Below are 20,145 nucleotides of genomic sequence, written 5' to 3' on the forward strand. Positions count from 1 at the left end.
GGGTCAGTTCTGGTGTCTGTGCCCTGGGGTGAAGTGACCATTGTCTCAGGAGGTGCACAGCATGCCTAGCCAGCATCAGCATACAGTAAGCGCTAAATAAATGCTGTATGCTTTCCTCCCCTCTGCCTGCAGTGCTGCTGTCATTAATACATGACAAGGAAGGAGTGCGGTCCTCTAGCAGGGGCCCTATGTGTGTCTATTCCCTTCTCCCTCTGCTCAAGAGTGTCCTCAATTTCCACACCCCAGGGACAGGCAGGAGCACCCAGGATCTGGAGAAACGACCACCCTCTGAGGACAGTTCCTCCCTCTGCAGCGAAGGACGTGTCCCCACAACCCCCAGCAGGAGAGGATCTATTTATAGACTGCAAGTACCCGCAGATCATCTCATCAGTAAACGGCTGCAATCACACAAAGCTGAATAATAAGGAGGCTCTTGACCTCATTGCACGGAGTAGTTTTCCCAGTGGTGACTTGAAGACATCAGATAAAATCATACAGCAAACAGCACAATAGATAAGGGACACCATTCCTTCAGACGAACGGACATTATTTATTTATCTATTTCATCTTTAAAATTATTTTAAATTACACTGTGATGCATGCACCCAGGCCTGGTCCACCGTTGTGGGGGGTTAATTCAGCCAATTGCCCCTGCAAGCATTTCCCTCACACAGCTGAAGAGTGGACAGAGGGTAGAGCACATCCCCATGTATCGGCACCTGGAGTGACCTTGTCACCTGTAATGCCTGTGGGGAACCTTCGCTGGCCTGTGTGGCTTCTCACATGTGCAGATCAGCTTGGGACGTGGCACATGGCAAAGCACCATGAGAGTCACCAGCGGGACCTTGCAGTCAGGCCACGTCCCTGGATGAGGCTCAGTGTCAGTTCTCTGCTCTGATTCTGTGCCTTGGTGTCACCAGGTGTCACGGCCGGGGAGATGGGGTCAGGTGCACAAGACCCTTACAGTAGCTCAGGACCCGGCAGCTGTCCACGTGAACCTTCAGGTAGCTCAACCAAAAAGTCTAACCAAGCTCACTTAATTAACCTGTGAGGGCATAGACTTGTGGAGATGATAGTGGATCCGTGCAGATAATGCTGCAGGCACCGACCATGGTGCACACTGTCCTGCCTCAGGAGCATGCCTGGCCCGTGGGTGCTTCCTCAGGCAGTCAGAGAATAGCCATCCCCAGGAGCAACTATAAGGACAAAGATGAATATGTGGCCCAAGACACCAGGACACAAGGAAACCCAGTCTGGGAACTTCAGTGGGAAGGACTAGAAAAGCCAAACTCTTCCCCTTCCAACAGGGGTCTTGAGAGGCTGAGGCAAGTCTTGCAACTTCTGGAAGATGTCTGGGCCCCTTGACAAGGGACACATTTCTCAGAATGCAGCTGACATACAGGAAAGCACAGTGGGAGGTGGAAAGAGAGCTCTCCTGGATCCAGCCCTGCCTGAAGTTAACTACCCCTGGATGGTTAAGTTACACTCAACAACGAACACTTCTGTGTTTAAGCCAGCTCTAGTGTGTATCTGTCACTCACAACTGAAATGGAATTCTCATTATACCGTAATATCTACAGCACCCACCTGGAGGAGAGTAGAGCAAAGAGGGGAAAAGAGACAGCGTTCGGATAATCTCAGTTTATCTCCTAGATCAAGTCAGAGGCTAACAGACCTAAGATTGTCATACTGAATCTACAAACTTTCCTTCTTAGGCCAGTTTGAGTTGGAGTTTCTGTCAGCTAAAAAGAAAGTCATGAGCATCCATCTGTATCTCAGTGGATGCTAACCACACCCAGTTGAGCCTGGTGAAGGGCAGCCATTGCTGGTGAATAAAGGGATGATTGGAAATGAACATGGGTGACACCCCATCATGCCCTCTTGCTCAGCTCCTGGGAGGGGACAGATGAGGGCTCTGGGAGGGCCCAGCAGATCCCATCTGCAGAGAGACTACAGAGGGATGGGTGAGCTGGGGCTTCATGGAGGGTATGGTGTGCGGTAGGGACCCCATGCAGCAGGCAACAGGGTCCAAGGCCCCAGGGCTGGAGCAGAGAATGGGAGGGACTCTGGGTGCTGGGGCAGAGGACCCCCAGGACGAGAGGTGGGTGAGGGGCAGAGCCAGCAGTCTGAGAGTCAGGGTAAGGAGCAGCTCCACCAGCGTCCTCCAGGCTGGGGATCCCCGCAGGGCTTCCTCCAGGAAGGGGCAGCACAGGGGTCCTTATGGAAAAGCTGAGAGGGCAAAGAGGGCTTGTGAGGAAACCGGGACCTGCACAGCCACCTGCCACTGACCCTGCGTGAAAGACCCAGGCAGGGGCCTGAGCTTGAGGCACAAAGCAGTCTCTGCAGGACACGCAGCCACACAGAGCCGGCTTCTCCCCCCACCTCCCTGCGGCCACCCCAGCTACTCCAGGCAGAGACCAGCCCAGTCAGAGCCTATGAAGTGCAGCCATCCTGGGCTCAGGGATAAACAGGAAGGGGAAAGAGGGGCCTGGGGGCAAGAGCGGGGACAAGCAGCTGCCTTCTTGCCTGACCCCCATGACAAGCCCTGGAGTCCAGGACCCCAGAAGCCCCACGTGAGCAGCTCTGAACGCCCCTCACACTGAGTGGGCCTCAGCCTGGAGAAAAGCAGCCGTCCTGGTGAGAGCCACAGGAGGGGCAGCTAAGTAGTCAAGCCGGCGTCGTCAGCCGAGACGTAAGTAATGGCGTCCCATGGTAGTATGATTTCAAGTGTAATTACCGATCCCACTGTCTCTCAAATGTGATTTTCTTCCATTAGAATGGATTAGTACCATGGTCTGGCCTGAACACAATCAGCATTTGCAGCGGCCCCTGGCAGACGCCGATGTCCCCACTGATTCCCTGCTCAGTCTCTCTGGTCCATGTCCAGTCTCTCTGGTGGGAACAAATGGCACCAACCCAGGGTCAGAACATGGGGTCTGCCAAGTGTCCTTGGAGGGCACAGGTGCCCACTGCCAGGAACACACTGCCCAGGGCCCATGCTGGTCACTAGCTGCCCAGCTAAAAGCCATCAGCCATCTATCCATATTGACCTGTAGCCGTGGGTTGCTGAGCCCAGCGACCCTCTCAGCAGAGACTGGGACACACACTTGTCATCTGGCCTGGGGCTCTGACTGTCATTATGGGATCCGTTCTCCTGAACACAGTCACGCTGGTGGCTGTCCAGTGTCAGCAGCGTGGTCTCGTGTAGCTGAGGGACTGTCCCAGGGCTCTGTCCTACACCTCTCAGGACAGGAGGAAAGGGGAGCTCTGGGTGCCATGTCCACCCCTCTGCTGGTCTTGGTGGCCATGCTGTGGGTCCTTGGAGCACCTCTGGGTTTCTCTGGGGGAGTGTGTGTACGTGTGTCCCTGTCCTCCCAAGCTCTGCGCCTGGTCTTTCTTGGGTGGGCGTGTTTCTGTGCACCTGCCCTGACCCCACCCGTCCACCCTAGTCCTGTGGCAAGGCAGATATTGACAGGTAAACCAGGCCGTGTAGCTCCCTGGTCACACCCTCCTGCAGGGCCATCGGGGGACCCCAGCTGGATTATTGGAGTGAAGGCCTGTCCAGCCGCTTCTCAACTGTCACATGAGCGCCGGTCACCAAGTCTGGTCACGTGCAGCTCACTCCTGGTGGTGCTGCCCCTCAGCCCAGGAGGTCACGCTGCTGGACAGGGCTCTGAGGCTGTGCATGTCCCACAGGACCCCAGTGAGCTGATCTGTGGTGATCAGTGTGGACACCAGGAAGCATCCACTGGAAGGCCCCTCAGCCTAACCCACAGCCGTTCTGCTAGCCCTGGGAGCTGGACATCCATGCTCCATACTGGCTCCCTGGACGCCCAGGTCTCCTTCAGTGCCATCACCTGTTTTCCTGGGCCCTGTCCTTGAGTGGGGTCTCATGGGGCTTCCGACTGGTGCCCTGGGTCCCATGACCAGGCTCACTATGAGGACACTGCTGTGAGGGAAGCTGGGAAATGGAGGCCTGGCCTCCTCCTTCAAGCAGCGAGGTGCACAGGAGGGAAGTGTGCTGACCGGATGGGTGTCCACAAGGACCGCCATGGCCTGAGCACGGCCAAGAGGACCTGCAGGCCCTGCTCTGTACCTCGTCACTGCTCCCTCCTGCCCCAGCCGCATGTCCGCCTCTGTCCATGCCAGCCCCACCCCACCTTGTTCCTAGAACTCCCTCCCACATGTCCATCCAGGCCTGGCCCAAAAGCCGCCGCCTCAGAGAGGCTTTCTTTGACCCCAGTGAGGTGGCCCTCCCACCCCAGTCCCTCCAGAGTGTGCAGCCCGCGAGTGCTGCCCTTGCCAGGGGCCACCTCTGCCCTGGCCTCCCATGAAGGTCCTCCAGGTGTTTCTACTGGGCTGACCCAGCACAGGGTCCAGCAGGTCCAGCTTGAAGTGCTCCCAGGCATCCTCATCACAGGCCCAGGGCTCCCAGAAGCCCTGTCGGGGAAGCTGGCCCTCTCTGTCCCGTGGCCATGCGAGGGCTCTTTCAGCAGACTGGTCCCAGGCCCTCCCCCGCCAGCTGGGCAGATTTGTCCGAGACCTGCCTGTCCCTCTCACGTCTGTCCAGGGGTGATGCTGGGCCTTCACACGCCTGGTCCTCCTGGTCCTTTGCTCACCCTGTGCAGATGTTAGAGAGGATGCCAATGCCTGGATGGGAGGAAGCCCAGGACTGGGACCATCTGCCTGCGCCTGACACGGGGTGGGGGACACACTGTTCTGTGTCTTCACAGCACTCCATTTCCCAGTCTCCAGAAAGGAGCCCAACAGTTCAGGGAGGGAACACGGCTCAGACGGCCCAGTGGGGAGTAGGCCCATGTGCTGTGGCCGGCCGTCAGGGCAGCCGTGGTCATTGTCCATGGCCAGTGCTCCCTGGAATAGCAGGCGGCCCTCTGATATCTCCTGCTGACTTGGGGACGTTAACTGGAGGGTCTCAGGAAGGACACTGGGGTCAGGCTGGAGGGGATCAGGGACGTGGAGCCTCCTTCTGGGATAAGGGCACCAGATATGAGAAGGGTGGGGACTGGGAGGAGGAGAGGCCTGGGCCAGGGCCATTGTGGACACTGGTGGAGCCCAGCACCAAGGGCCTCCCCTTGGTGTCACTGCTGACATAGATGGCCATGGTATCCTCCTCCTGGGTGGGGCAGAAGCACAGTCCATCAAAACTCTGGCCACAGATAGGCGCCCAATGAACAGGGTCAACTGCCTGCGGTCAACTGCCCATGTGTGCAAGGACAGGTTTAGGTCACGTGGTGCGGGTCACACAGCTGTGGCCAGGCCAGGCCTTGTGGGGCCCGGAGCATCTCCTAAGGGGCACCAGTGCCAACATGCGTGTCTACTCCTCAGCCCGCGTCTCCTCCAGATGGGTCCTGCTGTGTAGAGCTGCGGCAGGATCTGGCACTGGTCATCACCTTCACGGTCACAGCCATGTCCCAGCTTCTGCTGGCCTTGCCTGTGTGTCTCCAGCGTTTGCTGGGGCGTCCATTTCCTGTCTGTCTCTCTGGCCCTCAGGGGGTCCCCTGAGTTTTCCATCAGCACACTCCAGGTCACGTTCCACTCACACCTGGCAGAATTGCCCGCCTTCCCCGTCCTCGGGCCTCTGTCTCTCCTGCTCGCTCTGATTCTTGGGTGGAGCAGCGTCAAGCGAGTGGATTTCAAGAGGGCAACTCTACCCTTCAGCGAGGGCTCCTGAAGCCTGAGCGTCAGTGCGGGTCTGTGGCCTCCATGGTCGCACTCACCCCTGTGGGTTCCATCCCCTCCCGCTCCGAGCTGCCTCGCGGGTTTCTTCTGGGGCCTTGCTGGTCTGTACAGCACCACTGGGCTCCCTCCAGGCAGCCGCACGACTATGGATTGTCGCAGCAGGTGTGTGCTTGCGTACGTGCGAGAGTGTGTGTGTGTGTATGCACATATGGTGTGTGTGCGTGTGTGTACATGTGAGTGTGTGTGTGCACGCATGTGGTGTGGGTGCATGTGAGTGCGCTTATGTGGTGTGTGTGTATATGTGGTGTGTGTGTACACACATGTGGTGTGTGTGAGCACATGTGGTGTGTGTGGGTGTGTATACATGTGAGTGTATGTGTGCACGCATGTGGTGTGTGTGCATGTGTGTGCAAATGTGATATATGTGTGTGTACATGCGAGTGTGTATGCACACATGTGATGTGTTTGCGTGTGTGTACATGTGAGTGTGTGTGCACACATGAGGTGTGTGTGCGTGTTCTCTGTGAGTTTTTCAGGCAGCACCAGCTCCTCTCTGAGCAGCGCTGGCTGGGCTTCGTCCTGCTGACTGCCTGACTCTACCTCCCCTCTTTCCCACCACCTGTGGCCAGAACATCACACCAGTGTTGAATAGGCGTGGTGAAGGGAGCTGACCACTGTGCTCCAGATCTTGTAGGAAAGCTTTGTCTTTCGTCAAATGTCACGTTGAGGGACCTCCTGGGACAGGGAGAGAACAGTGGCAAGTGCTACACTTGTCCCTAGTTTTAATTGTTTTGAAAGGTCATTGATGATGAGTGCTGTGTCCTGAAGGTTCGTGTCCCCAGAGTCCCACAGTGGTGGTGTTGGGGGTGGGCCCTGGAGGGGAGGCAGTGTGGGGTGGAGCCTTGTGGATGGGGTCAGCGCCTTTGTAACAGGGACCCAGAGGGCTGCCCACCCCTCCCACGAGGAAGAACACAGGGAGACAGTGCCCCCTAGGAGCGGAGGCAGCCCTCACCTGACACCAGGTCTTCTGGTGCCAGGCCTTAGGCCTCACTCACCACGGGCTCCCTGGAGAAAGCCGCCCATCACGGGGCACAGACAGCATTCTGGGACCCACACAGAGGTGATGACACCTGAGAGGACAGGGGAGCTGGGAAATCCCTCCACTCCTCCAGGAAGGACGCTGTAGCTCAGACCTGCAGTGGGAGAGAACCTGACCCAGAGCCCTCGGACGTGTGAAAAGCAGGAATGTAAAGAGTGGTTTTCTCAACAACTCCATCTTCAGAGTATCATTGTCACAGTCAGGACAGAAAGCACCAACAGGACGCCCTCAGCAGGAAACAGAGACACTTGGGCAGGTGGTGATGACTCCAGGGTCTGCTGCCCGCTCCCGCATCCCTACCCCACCCCTTCTGCTGGCCAGGGGCAGACCCAACCTCTGGCAGCTCAGGGGGCGGGGCAGCATGGGCTGGCTGGGCACTCTCCCTGCTGGGTGCTACCCACACGGTGGTGTCCCTGGGCAGCAGGACAGTCCTCCTCTCTGCAGTCAGTCTGACCTGAATCTCCCAGGATGAAATCAAGCTGTCCCAGCTGTGTCCTTCCTGCAGACCCCGGGAGGATAGGGTCCCTGTCGCTGGGAGTGTTGGCAGGAGGCAGCTCCCTGAGGCTGCAGCACTGAGGTCCCTGTTTGCCCCTGGCCATCACCCAGGGCCTTTCCCACTTCCAGGCCTCATGCACACCTTGGCTCAGCCCCCTGCCCTCGAGGCCATCAATGGGGTACCCATTCTCCAATCCCCTCTTCCCTTCTGGTGCGTCCCTCTGGGCCAGCTGGGACGGGCCTTCCACTCCGAGGACCCGTGCGATGACCCTGGGCCCACCTGGCTCCTCCAGGCCCCCTCCCACCTCCAGACCCCTTTCCCAGGTCAGGGGGCATGGTCACAGGCTCCCGGTATTGGGGCTGATGTCCTTGGGGGCCATCACTCTGCCAACCCCATCATCATGGGCTCAAGCTGAGGTTCTCCCCACCTTGCTCCCACATGAGACATGGTCCTGTGACGTGCCCAGGTCCTGTCTGTCCCCTCTTGTGATGTGAAGGTTACATCTTCTCAAGGTCAAGGACAGTCCCCCAGTTTCCCAAAGTCATTTAGTGACCATGATCGGATGTGAAGTGGAGTCCTCAGGACCTCCTCTTGGGATTCCAGGCACAGTACAGGGGCCCTAGCTAGGCTGGTCAGCACTGCCCCTTGAGGGCTGCCCACAGCTTGGCACCAGGCACTGGCTGCCACGTGGGAAGGGGCTGGTTGGTCCTGACTGTCCTAGAAAACCAGAAGCCAGAATTTCAGGCAAGGGTCTCAAGCTTCATGCATTGGATTCTGATTCAAAAGCTCTGGACATTGATGAGGTGAAGCCTGAGGGGTCCTTCTGGCCTGTGGCCCCGGGTGCATCTCTGTCCTGGGAAGCTTCCCTTTTACCACACCAGCCCCCTGCGTCCTGACGGGCTTCCTGGTCAAATCTGATCTTGTCCCTGCTCACTTCACCCCCAGAGGGTCTAGCCTAGGCAGAAGGCTCCCTCTTGGGCCCTCTCCAGCCTGTCCGGCTGCCCCCCGCCCCACCACACACACACAGGGCCTGACTCCCCAGCTGTTCCCATTTACCCTCTCACTCCTGGGCCTGGCCCCCAGTTCCCAGGTCTAGGTGCCCTGCCCCTCGCCATCCTGGAGAACCTCCCTTCGTGGACAGCTCTGCCTCGATCTCCCCACAGGCCCTGAAGCAAAGAGAATACACGTAAAATATTAAGAGTTGCTGGAAGTTGTTTGAGTAAACACACTAGAACTGATGAAGTGGACACACTGAAACTGATGAAGTAGACGATCCAGAGCCCTGCAGAAGAGGTGGGTGTCGGACACGCGGGTTGCAGCTCTGTGCCCAGGAATGCAAGCCCAGGGGTCCCAGCTGAGCCTGGGCAGTCACCAAGCATGTCCATGAGGGGGATCAGTCCTGATGGCCATGGCTCCTATCCCATTGCAAGAGCTGTCTGTGGATAATGCTACCAAATTACAAAGGTCTGCAGCCATGACACACCGTGTCCTGATCTTCCTGTCATGGCCCTGTCTGCGGGCAGCTGTGCCCTCTGCCTGGCGTGCACCATCAGCGATTCTCTGCCATGGCTGCTGCCCCCTCTGTGCGGGGCAGACAGGCTCGGAAGGGACTAACCTGTGAGTCAGACGCCCTGGGATGGAAGTGGCCACGGGGCCTCCATCTGGCAGCGCTTTCCCCTAGGTGGAGGGGCTGACCCCAGCATGGGGCAGAAACAAGTCCCCAGGGCCACAGCCTTACTGAGGGGCAGAGGAGGGAAGCACCAGGACTCCGGGGGTGGGACGTGAAGGTGAAGGGTGTCCTGAGGAGGCTGAGGCTCAGACATTCCCAAGGCTCACCGAGGCCAGCCTGCCTTGCACGCAGGTGACACAGACACAGTGGTGGCACACACATGGTACACGTAAGGGACCCACTAATTGCCCCCACGAGCATCAGAGCAGGGAAGCCGAACACCCCACAGCAGACACAGGCCCCATGAGCAAATGCACAGAAATAGCACGTGCCGACCACACACAGGCACAGGTGACACAGGGCAGGACACAGACTCAGTGACACATGGCAGCACATGGGCAGGTGACTTAGAGGACATGCGGTAACATCAGCGCAGCACACGAACGAGGATCACATGCAGACAGCAGGACACGGGCAGCACTCACGGGTCACATGTTCACAGTAGAAAACAGAACACAGGTCACGGCATACACAAGGCACAGGTGGGGAACACAGCATTACCCATGTGGGACACACAGTGGCAACCCACAGGTCCCCCTGTGAACGGTTCACACAGGAACCACACGATAAGGCCCAGCTGCTGACACCAGTACCAGAAACCACCCACAGGACACCACCTCTCGATTTCCGACCAGGGCCCCCACGGGTGACACGGCACAGCCGACCCCACCCCAGGCTCAGATCCGAGGAGTGGCCATGGGCAGATCTTCCCTCTGTCCTGAAGGCCAGTGCTCTGGAGAACACAGCAGTTCTGGAAGCCAGGGTGGGTGGAGAGGGCAGTGGGCTTGGCCTGGGGCTTGGTCCTTAGAGAGGTGGGCATTATCGACCCCTGGGCCTGGGGTCCAGCACTTCTCAGCATCATCCAGGGGTCACTGCACCCAGATTTCCAGTGTCCCTGGTGCAGGGAGCGCTCTGCAGTGGCTGTCCCTCCTGCACATGCTCCATCAGCCCCCTGGGTCCCTCTGCCACAGCTGCAGGACGGGGCCACCCCTCGCTGGAGGGTTCACTGTGACATCTGTGGTGACATCTGAGATGTGAGACCCAGGTCCTAGGAAGCCACAGGAGTCTCCCGTGGCTGGCGAGGGTCCCTTTGCCACCTGCGTCCATGTTTAACACAACAGAAGCAGGACGAGGCCGGGTCGCTCAGGGGATCCTAACAAAGCCATGGGAGGTGACGCTGCTCCTGAGGACAGTTCAGATCTGTACCTGTTAGGTGACGTGGCAAGTTTTCTCCCAGTGCTCAGGGAGCCAGGCACTCACTGAGCGGGGCCCCAGGGAGCCGCTGTCCCAGGAGAGTTTGCCCAGGTCCCTGCGGGGAACCGTTCCCAGGTGAGGGATGGTGCTGTCACAGGTGTACCTGTGGGCCACTGGGCCTGAGCTCTCCTTCTTCCTCCATCACGGCCACACACTGGCATGAGAACAGGGATGGACACCGCAGTCAGTGGGAGTCCATTCCACTTCAGGGCTTCCCGGTGGTCAGGTGTTAGGCTTGATGCAGAGGTGGACAGAACCTGGTTGGTAGGTCGTAGGCCTGGCCGAGTTCCTCGCCTCGAGCCCCCTGGCTGTGAGGGTGAGTGGTGGCGAGGAAGGGGGTCCCGCAGGGAAAGCCTTTTATCTGAGTTGGCCAGAGTTGGCCTGTGGCTTGGACCCAGGAGCCGCGACGCTTCCCTGGCAGAGATGATGGCCTGAGACTCAGGTCCCTGGGAGCGCAAGTCCCTCCTGCAAACACCCTGACTGTCCCAGCTCAGCCACAAGACTGGCACCCCCCACCCTCTGCATGTGGACCCCAGGTGTCCCCATTGCCACCTGCATGGGATGGGTTGGGGAGCTGGCCCAGCTGACTGGCAGCTCTGCTCATCCTCAGCTCTCCTCCCAGCTTGTTACCTGTCCTCAGAGCTCTCCACAGAGAACTGAGGGGAAAGACTCTGTGAAATGAAAATGCATTAAGGCTCTCAAAGACATCAAAGTCAATTTCAGCCGTGGAGAACAAAGCGCGTGTCATGGAACAGCACAGCAATTACCTCCCTCGCCAGCACCAACCCCCTCAGCACCTCTCCACGGCCTGGCCTCTTACGCACAGTCCTAGTGAAGAGTGACGTCTGCCTGGGTTTTAATTACCAGCTCCTAATGCAGCAATGATCCCCTCTGAGGACAGCTGTGTGCTGTTACTGTTTATTTGCCGCATGTCTCATTACAGCAAGGACTTGCGGGGAGCCGGGGCACCTGTTGCAAGCATTTTTCTGAGTTCCGGCCATGTGCCAGGGTCAATGCTACTGAGGAGGTAAATCTGCGCACGACAGAGCCAGCCCCGCCCTCCCGGAGCTTCATCCACAGAGGGATAGAGGGACTGAGAATCCCCACCTGCCTAGAAGTCAAACCAATGGGTGTCACGGAGGAAAAGTCCCACAGGCTGTGGCAACGCAGGCGGAGGCAGAGGAGCTGAGAATTCTGAACAGGCAGGTGAGTGACCCAGAGGACAGCCTGGTGTTTGCCCTGAGGTCACAGACTGTCGGGGTGGAAGGGGTACCCCGGGAAACCGACCTGGCAGCCCCAGCCCCCAACCAGACCTGCCCACAGCCTCCCCGATATGGGGAGCCACCCTTCAGATCCCATGGGCTGCCAGTCAAGAGCCCTGCAGAGGACATGGTCAGAAATGACAGCAGGCAAGTGCCAGAGGAAAAGACCACAGATCTGCAGAAAGCCACCAGTCCCCAGGACACCATCACACACTCTGGTCACCACGGGTTTGGAGACACGGCTTGACTCAGACATTCTCCTACTATTTCCACATAGAATCCCCCCTCCCAGCCCCAAAGCCCTCCTGGGGAAATGACCACAGGCCCATCGTAGAATGACACACAGGGCCCCTTGTTCAAGATAAGCTGTCAGACAGCCACAGGGTCACGCTTAGCTTGCCTCTCCCCCAATGCAGGGACCTGAGAGGATGCATGGGCTGTCCACTGACACTGCCCTGTCCTCAGGAGCGTGACAGTTTTGGGTGGCGCTATTGGGGACAGTGTGTGCAAAGGCCCTGCAAATGCAAATAGCTTGTGGTCAGAGCAGGGTACATGCGGAGAGAGGGAGATGGGGCCACCAGGAAACAGGATCCGGGCTGCTGGGCCCTGCAGTCCATTCCCAGGAGCAGGCTTCACTCTAAGAGGCAGGAAAGCCCTGGTGCCTCTGAGCTGTGTCCAGCCAACCTGTCCACAGCCACAGCCAAGGCCAGCCCTCTGCATGTGCATTAGCTGAACCAGGTCCCTGCATAGTCTCCACCCGCGCTCTCCCTCCTGAAGCCCTGGGGCCCTCGGATTCCTCCTCCCCCAGGCCAGACCCCCTGCAGCCCCACAGTAGTGTGTGTCTCCTCCTGGCTCTTGTCACATCCCCCACACAGGCAGCATGGGCTCAGGACTTATCTGTCTCTCGTCACCTCGGGATCCTGCCCCTGGAGGAGCCTGGCCATGGTGGTTGAACAGAACTGACCTGATGAGTGAGTGGACATGTGAGGGAGCCCACAGCACTGAAGACAGTGAGAATGCCACCCCCAGTGCCCGCTGAGCTGTGGGCACATGGGCACTGCCCTTCCCCATCCTGCAGTGGGCACCGCCTCTGCTTCCTACAGTGAGTGACCCTCCTAGCATGACATGGTACTGGGAGGCTGACCAGGCTCAGTTTCCAGATCACGCCCATGCACTGCTCTGTGAACGTGCCTCTGGGGCCAGTGGGGGCTGCCACCAGGCCTGGCTGCTGTGAGCAAAGCTGTGACACTCGCAGCAGAGCAGGCACCCGCGACACCCAGGTCTCCCGTCCTGTGGATGCAAAGCTGGTGGGGAGTTGCTGGGTCACACAGAACTTCTGCTTCTGATGATTTGCGGACCCTCCTGGTGGTCAGTTGACAATATTATCCTGCACATTTGCTAGAGGGTGGCTCCAAGGGTTCTCACAGGAGAGAGGGAGGAGGGGAGGAGAAAGGAAGAGAGGGAGAGAAACATGTCACCATGCCAGGTGGCAGGTATGTGGAGCACCTGACTGTGATTGTCTTAGCCTGCATATGGACCTCCCTAGGGCACCTACATATTCAGCGCCACAGCTTAGCTGTGTCAGGAGGAAGTATAGCCCAGGAAGGAGGACCACAGGCCCGTGTGCCCACACACCCAGGATGGCCGTGAAGCTCTGCCCGCTCTCCAGGGCCATGGCCCCGGGGGGCTCCTCCTTCTTTCTGGTTATTGATAATCAACATTTTCCACAGTAGTTGTGTCTTTTATAATAAAAGGAATAATCTTCCCAGTGCAGCTCTTGTCACTTAGGTCCTTGGGAGTGGACGGAAGGTAATGTCACTAGAGGAACCAAACCCAGGGAAGGTTCCAGAACCCACGGGAGCGACCTGGAAATTGAGAGTTGGAAATGACCATAAATAAATTGGTATCCTTGGAGTCCAACAATCGCTGGATTTTTTTTTTTCTCTTTTATGGTTCTGGGGATATAAAAAAAGGTAAGCGCTTGACTAGTATTTTCCTTAAGAAACCACTCTTCAAATGGTTAATAAATGCACACTTAAATAAAGAGACAGGCTCCTGGGACACTCCTAAAATTTGACTCCCCGTCTAAAACCAAGCTGGAATGACAGTGGAGACATTTCACCCAGGAAGCAGAAGGCCTGGGGAGGGGGGTCTTCCTAGACCAGGTGGGAGATCCGAGGTTCTCCATGTGATCAGGTGATGCCCAGCTGGCTGCTTGCAGAGCTGCCTAGGATGAATGCGCAGCTCCTTGGACTCCAAAGAGATGCCAGGGCAACAGAGGAGTGGGTCCTCCAGCCTGGACCTGCCAAGTCTGCAGGACAGACATGGGGGTGGCGGTGGGGGAACCCTGTGCTTCCGCTCCAACCCTTTGTCATGCAGGGAGCTGAGTGTCTGCAGGTGAGACCAGGGTTGCTGTTGGCAGCCCCACTTCCCACCCAGCTTCTGGAGGCAGAGGGAAGTCGTCCCAAAACCCAGCATGGCGGGTTCACGGAGAGACAAGTTTGAATAGAAACTATGAACCGGTCCCCGGTGTCCTTCCAGGACATCATCGCAACCACCCAAATTCCCTGCTATGGAGGGACACTCCCCGGGCAGCCAGGAGAGGCCAGGGGATGTATTAGTGTCTCTCCAGGCTGAAGAGCACTGGAGTGCCCTCCAGGGTGCCCCATCCAACAGAGCCCAGGCTCCCCCAGGCCTCCACTTAAAATCTCGTTGCCCACAGCAATCCTCAGAGGCTGGACACGTGTCCTGGGTGGCAGGTGGGAGCCCAGCAGGCAGGTGAGTGCTCAGCCTGCCCCTCCAGGTGTGCCCGGGGACCTGGCAGACATGCAGGAGCCCAGGCCCAGCCCCGCCCAGGAATCAGCAACTGCCATTGCACCAGGGCCGCCAGGGGACTTTTGGGCACACTGTGTGCTGAGGAACACAGGACTGAGCTCCAGGTGGAGGGGACCTCCTGCAGCCACCTCCAAGCCCGGGGACCAGCGTCCCATGCCACACAGCAGCCTGCAGCCTGGGACGAGCATGGGAAGGACAGGGCCTCCTGGAAGGCCAGGAGAGAGGGAGGGCTCTGCAGGCCCCTGCCTCCCACACACACATAAGGAAATCCTGGCCAGTGTCCATCTCTAGCCCTCGCCAGACAGCGAGGGACAGACTCCACTTCATGCAGCTACGGGAACCAGTGGAGAGCGGTGACAGGCGTTGGCAGTGCAGCTGACGAGCACAGCCTGTTAACCTGAGGGAGCAGAGGCGTCTCCAGCAGCCCCAGTTACAGGAGCAGCCTGCCCCATGCAGGGGGCAGCCATTAGCTCATCCCCAGACAGACGCCATCAGGCCATTGCTCTCCCTGATTAGATCTAGTACTTGTGTCCCAGGGGAGTGACAGGGCAATCACACAATTATCCATGGAGACATGAGAGCAGCAGGTGGTAGCCCTTTAGGCCCCCCCTCAGCTCCAAGCTGCAGGTCTGCAGCACACAGGGTGGGGTCCTTCCCACCACAGGTGGTGCCCACCCAAGACCCAGGGAGCCCTGCTGTGGCACAGGAGAGCTGTCAGGCCACCGCTGACCACTGGGGATGGCACCAGAGTGGAGAGCCAGGGCCCTGCCTGGGCACAGGGCTGTCCACAGCCTGGCCCTGGAGCCACCCTGGGGCCACGCTTCTCCCTTCCCTCACATATCTCACCTCTCGGTTAACTGTGACTAGAGGCTCTGTTTCCTTGTCTCCGTCAACCTCACCCTTCTAGAAAGTGAGCTTTACCACAGGTACACACAGGTGGGACCAAGTGGCATCTGAGTAGGGCCCATATGGTCACGGATTCAGGCGTCCCCTGGAGGCCTTGGAAGCATGGCCTGGAGACCAGGTGACCACTGAGTACTGTGGACAAGTGCAAGGAAGGACAGGGACAGAAGGGCCGAGAGGGAGGAGCTGGGGTTGTCCCCGGGACCTCGGTGCCCGCGCCGTGCTCTTCATGGAGATGGATCTGGGCAGAGTGGGTGTTGCAAACTCAACATGATCACTAAAATCAAAACCAGAGTCTGAATCCATCAATACTTGAAGACCCAGTTGTGCCCGTCTCCACTGCCAAGGGCCCGGGCTGGGGCCGGAGGCTCCTGAGCAGAGGGGAGGGTGGTAAAGACCAGGAGCCAGAATCCCAGCTCTGAAGACCCAGGATCGATAGACGCAATGCCACTAAGACACAAGTGCCGTGACAAGGGGGCCCTTCATCTCACTTCTCCCTCCCCGGGCTTCTGACCATCAACCCGAGGACAACACTGACACCCCTGCTGGACGAGCCACTTGGCCGTCCCCGTGCTCATCCAGAACAGGAGGAAAATGATTCCACTTGTATATTTATCCTACACCAACTCAAGTCATAATGGTGATGGGAGGGACAGCAGCAGAGCAGATGGGGGGGGAGCCAAAGGGGAGGGTGATGAGACCCACCAGATCATGGCACATGCCTAAAAGCATGGTGTCACGAGTGCCACTGTCATGCACAGTCATAATGCACCAAGAACTAAACAAAAACACAAGGAGTGTCAGGACCTGTCCTGGCCCGAGGGACGTAAGACATGACCACGTGCCATAGGGCTGCCACAAAGGGACAACTTCCACGTGCCACAGGGGCGCTACAAGGGGACAACTTCAAAGAGAAACAAGAAAACAGTGGTAACCAAAGTCCTGTCTGAATCGCCAAATGGAAAGAAAGCTGCCATCAGCCAGAGGTGGGAGATTACCCCAGGTGGCCCAGGCTATGGTGCAAATGAGGCACTTGGGGGGGGGGCTCTGGTGGCACCAGGGACCCCGTAACACACAGTGACCCAGACCTCACAGGAGAGCGCAGAAGACAACGCCACATGCTGCAGGTCCCTCGCAAAGACCCCACGTCCCAATGAGAAGCAGAGCCTCAGGTGGCATCTGAATGTGACCTGAGGATACGTGTTTTAGAAGGGAAACTGGCACAGACTGGCATGGAGGCTACACAGAGGGTGGGTGGGAAGGAGCCAAAGGCCCATCACCAGAGGCGGGGAGCAGCCAGAGACCGGCAGACTTCCTCCCCACCTCTGCCCACACCAGCTTCCTGGGAGCATCGTCATGCCTGGGGAGCTCAAAGACCAAGGCCTCAGCGGGCTGCTCTGGGACCCAGGATTGCAGGACAGGAGTGGGACACTGCGTGGAGATGAATGGGAACCCGGCCAATTCTGGGGGGGTCAGCCCGGGGTCCCCTTCACCTCTGTTCCACCCGCGCATGCCTAGGGGCCATGAAGGAGGGTCCCAGGCTGGGGCCTGGGGGATGTAGGACAGGAGGAGGGCGTGCCCTGGACAGGGCAAGAGCGGGAGTCCAGGCACACTGCCCTGGTCACTCAGGCCACTCTCCTCTAGCCTTGCAGGTGACAGTGGATAGCAGCAGTGTTCAAAGGACTGGCTGCAGGTCAGGGTGTCACCCACCCCAGCATACCACCCGGGTGGGACCTGAGCTCACTGCACACTGACCTGAGGGGAAGGTGACCCAGGCAGCCTCAGCACAGAGTAAGAGAGCTCCCTGGGTAAATGGGAGCCCCCAATACCTTCAGAATCATCACCCACTCAGAGAACGCAGGGACATGGGACACCATCAACCTCTGCTGTAGTCAGAGGCTTGCAGATCAGGAACCGCTCACACATGTCACACTGGTTACCAAAAATACTGGTGATGCTCTTTGCTGGTAACCAAAGAGACACTGAGAGTGTCTCCTTGACAGTGAGAACAGACCCCGGAGCCACTTGGTCAACAACATGAAAGCAGCTTCAAGACTCACGGAAGGATTGATCTTTCTGATGCCAGAACTCACTTTTTATATTTTGACTTGGAAAAGAATTGATACACAAAAAAAGTAAGAAAAAAAGCCACAAGCACAGAGACATTGAAAACATGGATATCTGTCCATCTATTATCTGTCAAATATTATAGAAAGGTATAAAATATATTAAAGTACATATGTAGTATATAAATATGTCTCAAAATACATGTACATATAAATAAAGTATCTGCACGCGTGCCTAAGTGTGTAACACTGATGCACAAAGGAGCCCAGACCACCTGGTGCAAATGGTAAGGTGAGCTGTAACGTGCACCCCACGGCGTGGAGTGTAGACGGGTAGAAATGGCCGTGAGCACTGGGCCTAGGGGCAGTGATGGCACTATGGGTGATATAGGGCAGTGGCCGTGGCCCTGCAGCACTTGGCCTGGGTGAGTGCAGACTGGAGCCTCTGCTGCCGTGTCCCTCCCTCGTCCACTCCCAGCACTGGGATGGAGGCTGCGAGTGCACTGGGTACCCAGGAGATGCTGAGTGTGTGTGTGAGCCCCAGCCTCGCCCTTCACCCTGTGCTTCCTTAGTAGAGACCCCACTACTCACAGATCTCCAAGGCCACACTCCACTCAAGGACACTGCGGTTTTATTGCATGAAAATCACAACATATTTCAGTACTCAGAGGCCACCATTGTCTCTCCTGCGAGAACTGCTTTAAACACACAGTTCTTGCTGATTTTTTAAGAGGACCACACCGAGTACAGATGGTAAGGTGGGCGGAGGCCAAGGCGCCCAGCCCATAAGCAAAGCCTAGACTCTGCCTGGACACAAAGTCTCACAGGCCCAGGGAGCCGCCAAGAGCTGAGGAGCGAGGAGTAAGGACCCCTGTGGAAACCACAGCTCCTAGCACTGAATCTGATCCAGTGTCTGCCGAGGGACCTGGTGTCTAACTTGTGGGTGCTGGCGGCAGGCCAGGGGCTGGCCAGGCCTTACTACTGGTCTGGTTTCAGAAATCACAAGAGACCTGAGAGGTGGCCCCACACACTGGGTCTCACAGTGACCTCAGCCTGTGTCACCTGGGTTCACGCTATGGCCCGGCCAGAGGGTGTGGTCACAGTGGGCTCAGCTGGCTGGTGCACTGGGGACTAGCCTGGACATAACAGAGGCTGGTCCTATGGACACACGACTTTGCCTGACGGGGACAGGTGCCCTCCCCATGAGCAGGCCAGCTGTGGAGAGGCCAGCTGTGGAGAGGCGCCAGCAGCTGGGTTGCAGCTCAGGAGAGCACTTGGGGTACTTCCCAGGGTGCGCAGGGCCCAGGGCCAGATCCCAGCACAACAAAAAAAAAAGTAATTTGTTGTTAAAAAAAAAAAGGCTCTAGATGACGGTGGAAAAGTCCACAGAAGCACATCAAGTCCAGCGCTGGGCAGGGCAGGAGCGGTGAGGGCCATGACATCGGGTCACAGTGTAAAGTGGAGGCTTCCAGTATCAAAACCAGGTGGACCTGGCTGTGCACTTCACGCCACGCTCAGGCCTGGGTCACAGTGCGGCTGCTCGTGGCCCATGTCAGATGTCCATGGTGTCCCCTCTGTGATCCAGGGCCGAGCACTCAGGAGTGGTCACAGTGGTCCCCCCTCCCCAGGGACCGAGCTGAGTCCACCTACAGGTGCCAGGCAAAGGACTGCCAGGCCCTGCTGGGTCCCCCCTTAGGAGCAGGCAGCCTCCATGCAACGTGGCCACCTTGGTAGGACAGGGGTCACTGTGCTGCCAGTGTCAGTCTGCTTCCTAGACACGAAGGAGAAATTGTGGGTCCCTCCCTGGGGACAGAGACATGAGGACACAGGAGATACAGCAGGAGGCGGTCGGCTCTGTCGGGGCCGATGGGCAGGAAAGAAGGCTTCCGCCAGGAAAGGGCATCTTCAGGCTGACCTGAGTCCAGAGAGGTAGCACTCTCGGGCGTGGGCAATGTCTCTGACAGCCCAAATCCCAGGCAGCTGGGCTGTGCCTTTTCCAAGGGTGGAGGACCAGTGTGGGCACACCTGCCAGGGCGGCATGACTCCAGCCCAAGTCCCCAGAATGGGTGGAGACCCCAGAGCTGACCACTTGGCAAGGGCTGGCCTCAGTGCTGTGACCCTGAAGGAGACCGTGCACCCTAGCTGGGGCTGGCTCTGGGAGCTGTGTGGGTGGAGTTAGCAGACCAGGGACACCCTACCCTGTTCCCCACGCTCCTCGGACATTCTGGCTGATCCTCCAGGGGTGCACAGGGACCTAAACTACCCCCGCAGGACTCCTCTGGGCCCCTATCAAGGCAGAGGCAACCCCCTCCTGAGCGACAGCCTGTGCCCCACGTGCCACGGCTTTACTGGGTGCATGTGGTGAGGAGGGAGGCTCATGATGGGTGTCACAGTGGGCCACCATGCACTCCAGTGTCCTCAGGGGGCAGCCAGCCCTCGGGTGCATGGGGCAGGATCCAGTGTCCTCAGGGGCAGCCAGCCCTCGGGTGCGCCAGGCAGGAGGGCCCCGGGGTCTCTAGCCACGCAGCCCTGGGTGTCAGGCTGCAGGAGCTGGTGGGTGCTCTTCCGTAGGGTCACAGGTGGAGGCTGCGACCTCATGTCCAGGCAGCAGGGAGAGGGTCCCACGTGGGTAGGGTACTCGTTCTGCTCTGCTCTGGGAGGTAGTCATCACCAGCTCCTGCTCACACGGCGGACAGGTCCACACGGGGGGCAGAGTGGCTGCTCTTATCCCAGGGGCTGAGCTTGGTGGAGCCTGTGCCAGGCCTGGTCCCATTCATCTGCAGGCCACAAGCAAGTGAGGA

The 20,145-nt window shown here is 58.2% G+C and overlaps 1 protein-coding gene across 2 annotated transcripts in view; it reads right to left on the bottom strand.

The window, feature by feature from the left end:
* Window positions 1-17,345: 17,345 nt before the first annotated feature.
* Adgrd1 (adhesion G protein-coupled receptor D1) overlaps window positions 17,346-20,145 on the bottom strand; it is a 97,631-nt gene continuing 94,831 nt past the window's right edge. For both annotated transcript variants that reach the window (XM_046445980.2, XM_046445979.2), the window contains one exon: window positions 17,346-20,121. In XM_046445980.2, the coding sequence (XP_046301936.1) occupies window positions 20,026-20,121 (96 nt within the window). In that variant the 3' untranslated portion in view covers window positions 17,346-20,025. The remainder of the gene's footprint in view (window positions 20,122-20,145) is intronic.

This window comes from Marmota monax, unplaced genomic scaffold (genome assembly GCF_021218885.2).
Source record: "Marmota monax isolate L192 unplaced genomic scaffold, Marmota_monax_Labrador192_F-V1.1 WCK01_AAM20220418_F8-fsc00200, whole genome shotgun sequence".
Lineage (NCBI taxonomy): Eukaryota > Metazoa > Chordata > Mammalia > Rodentia > Sciuridae > Marmota > Marmota monax.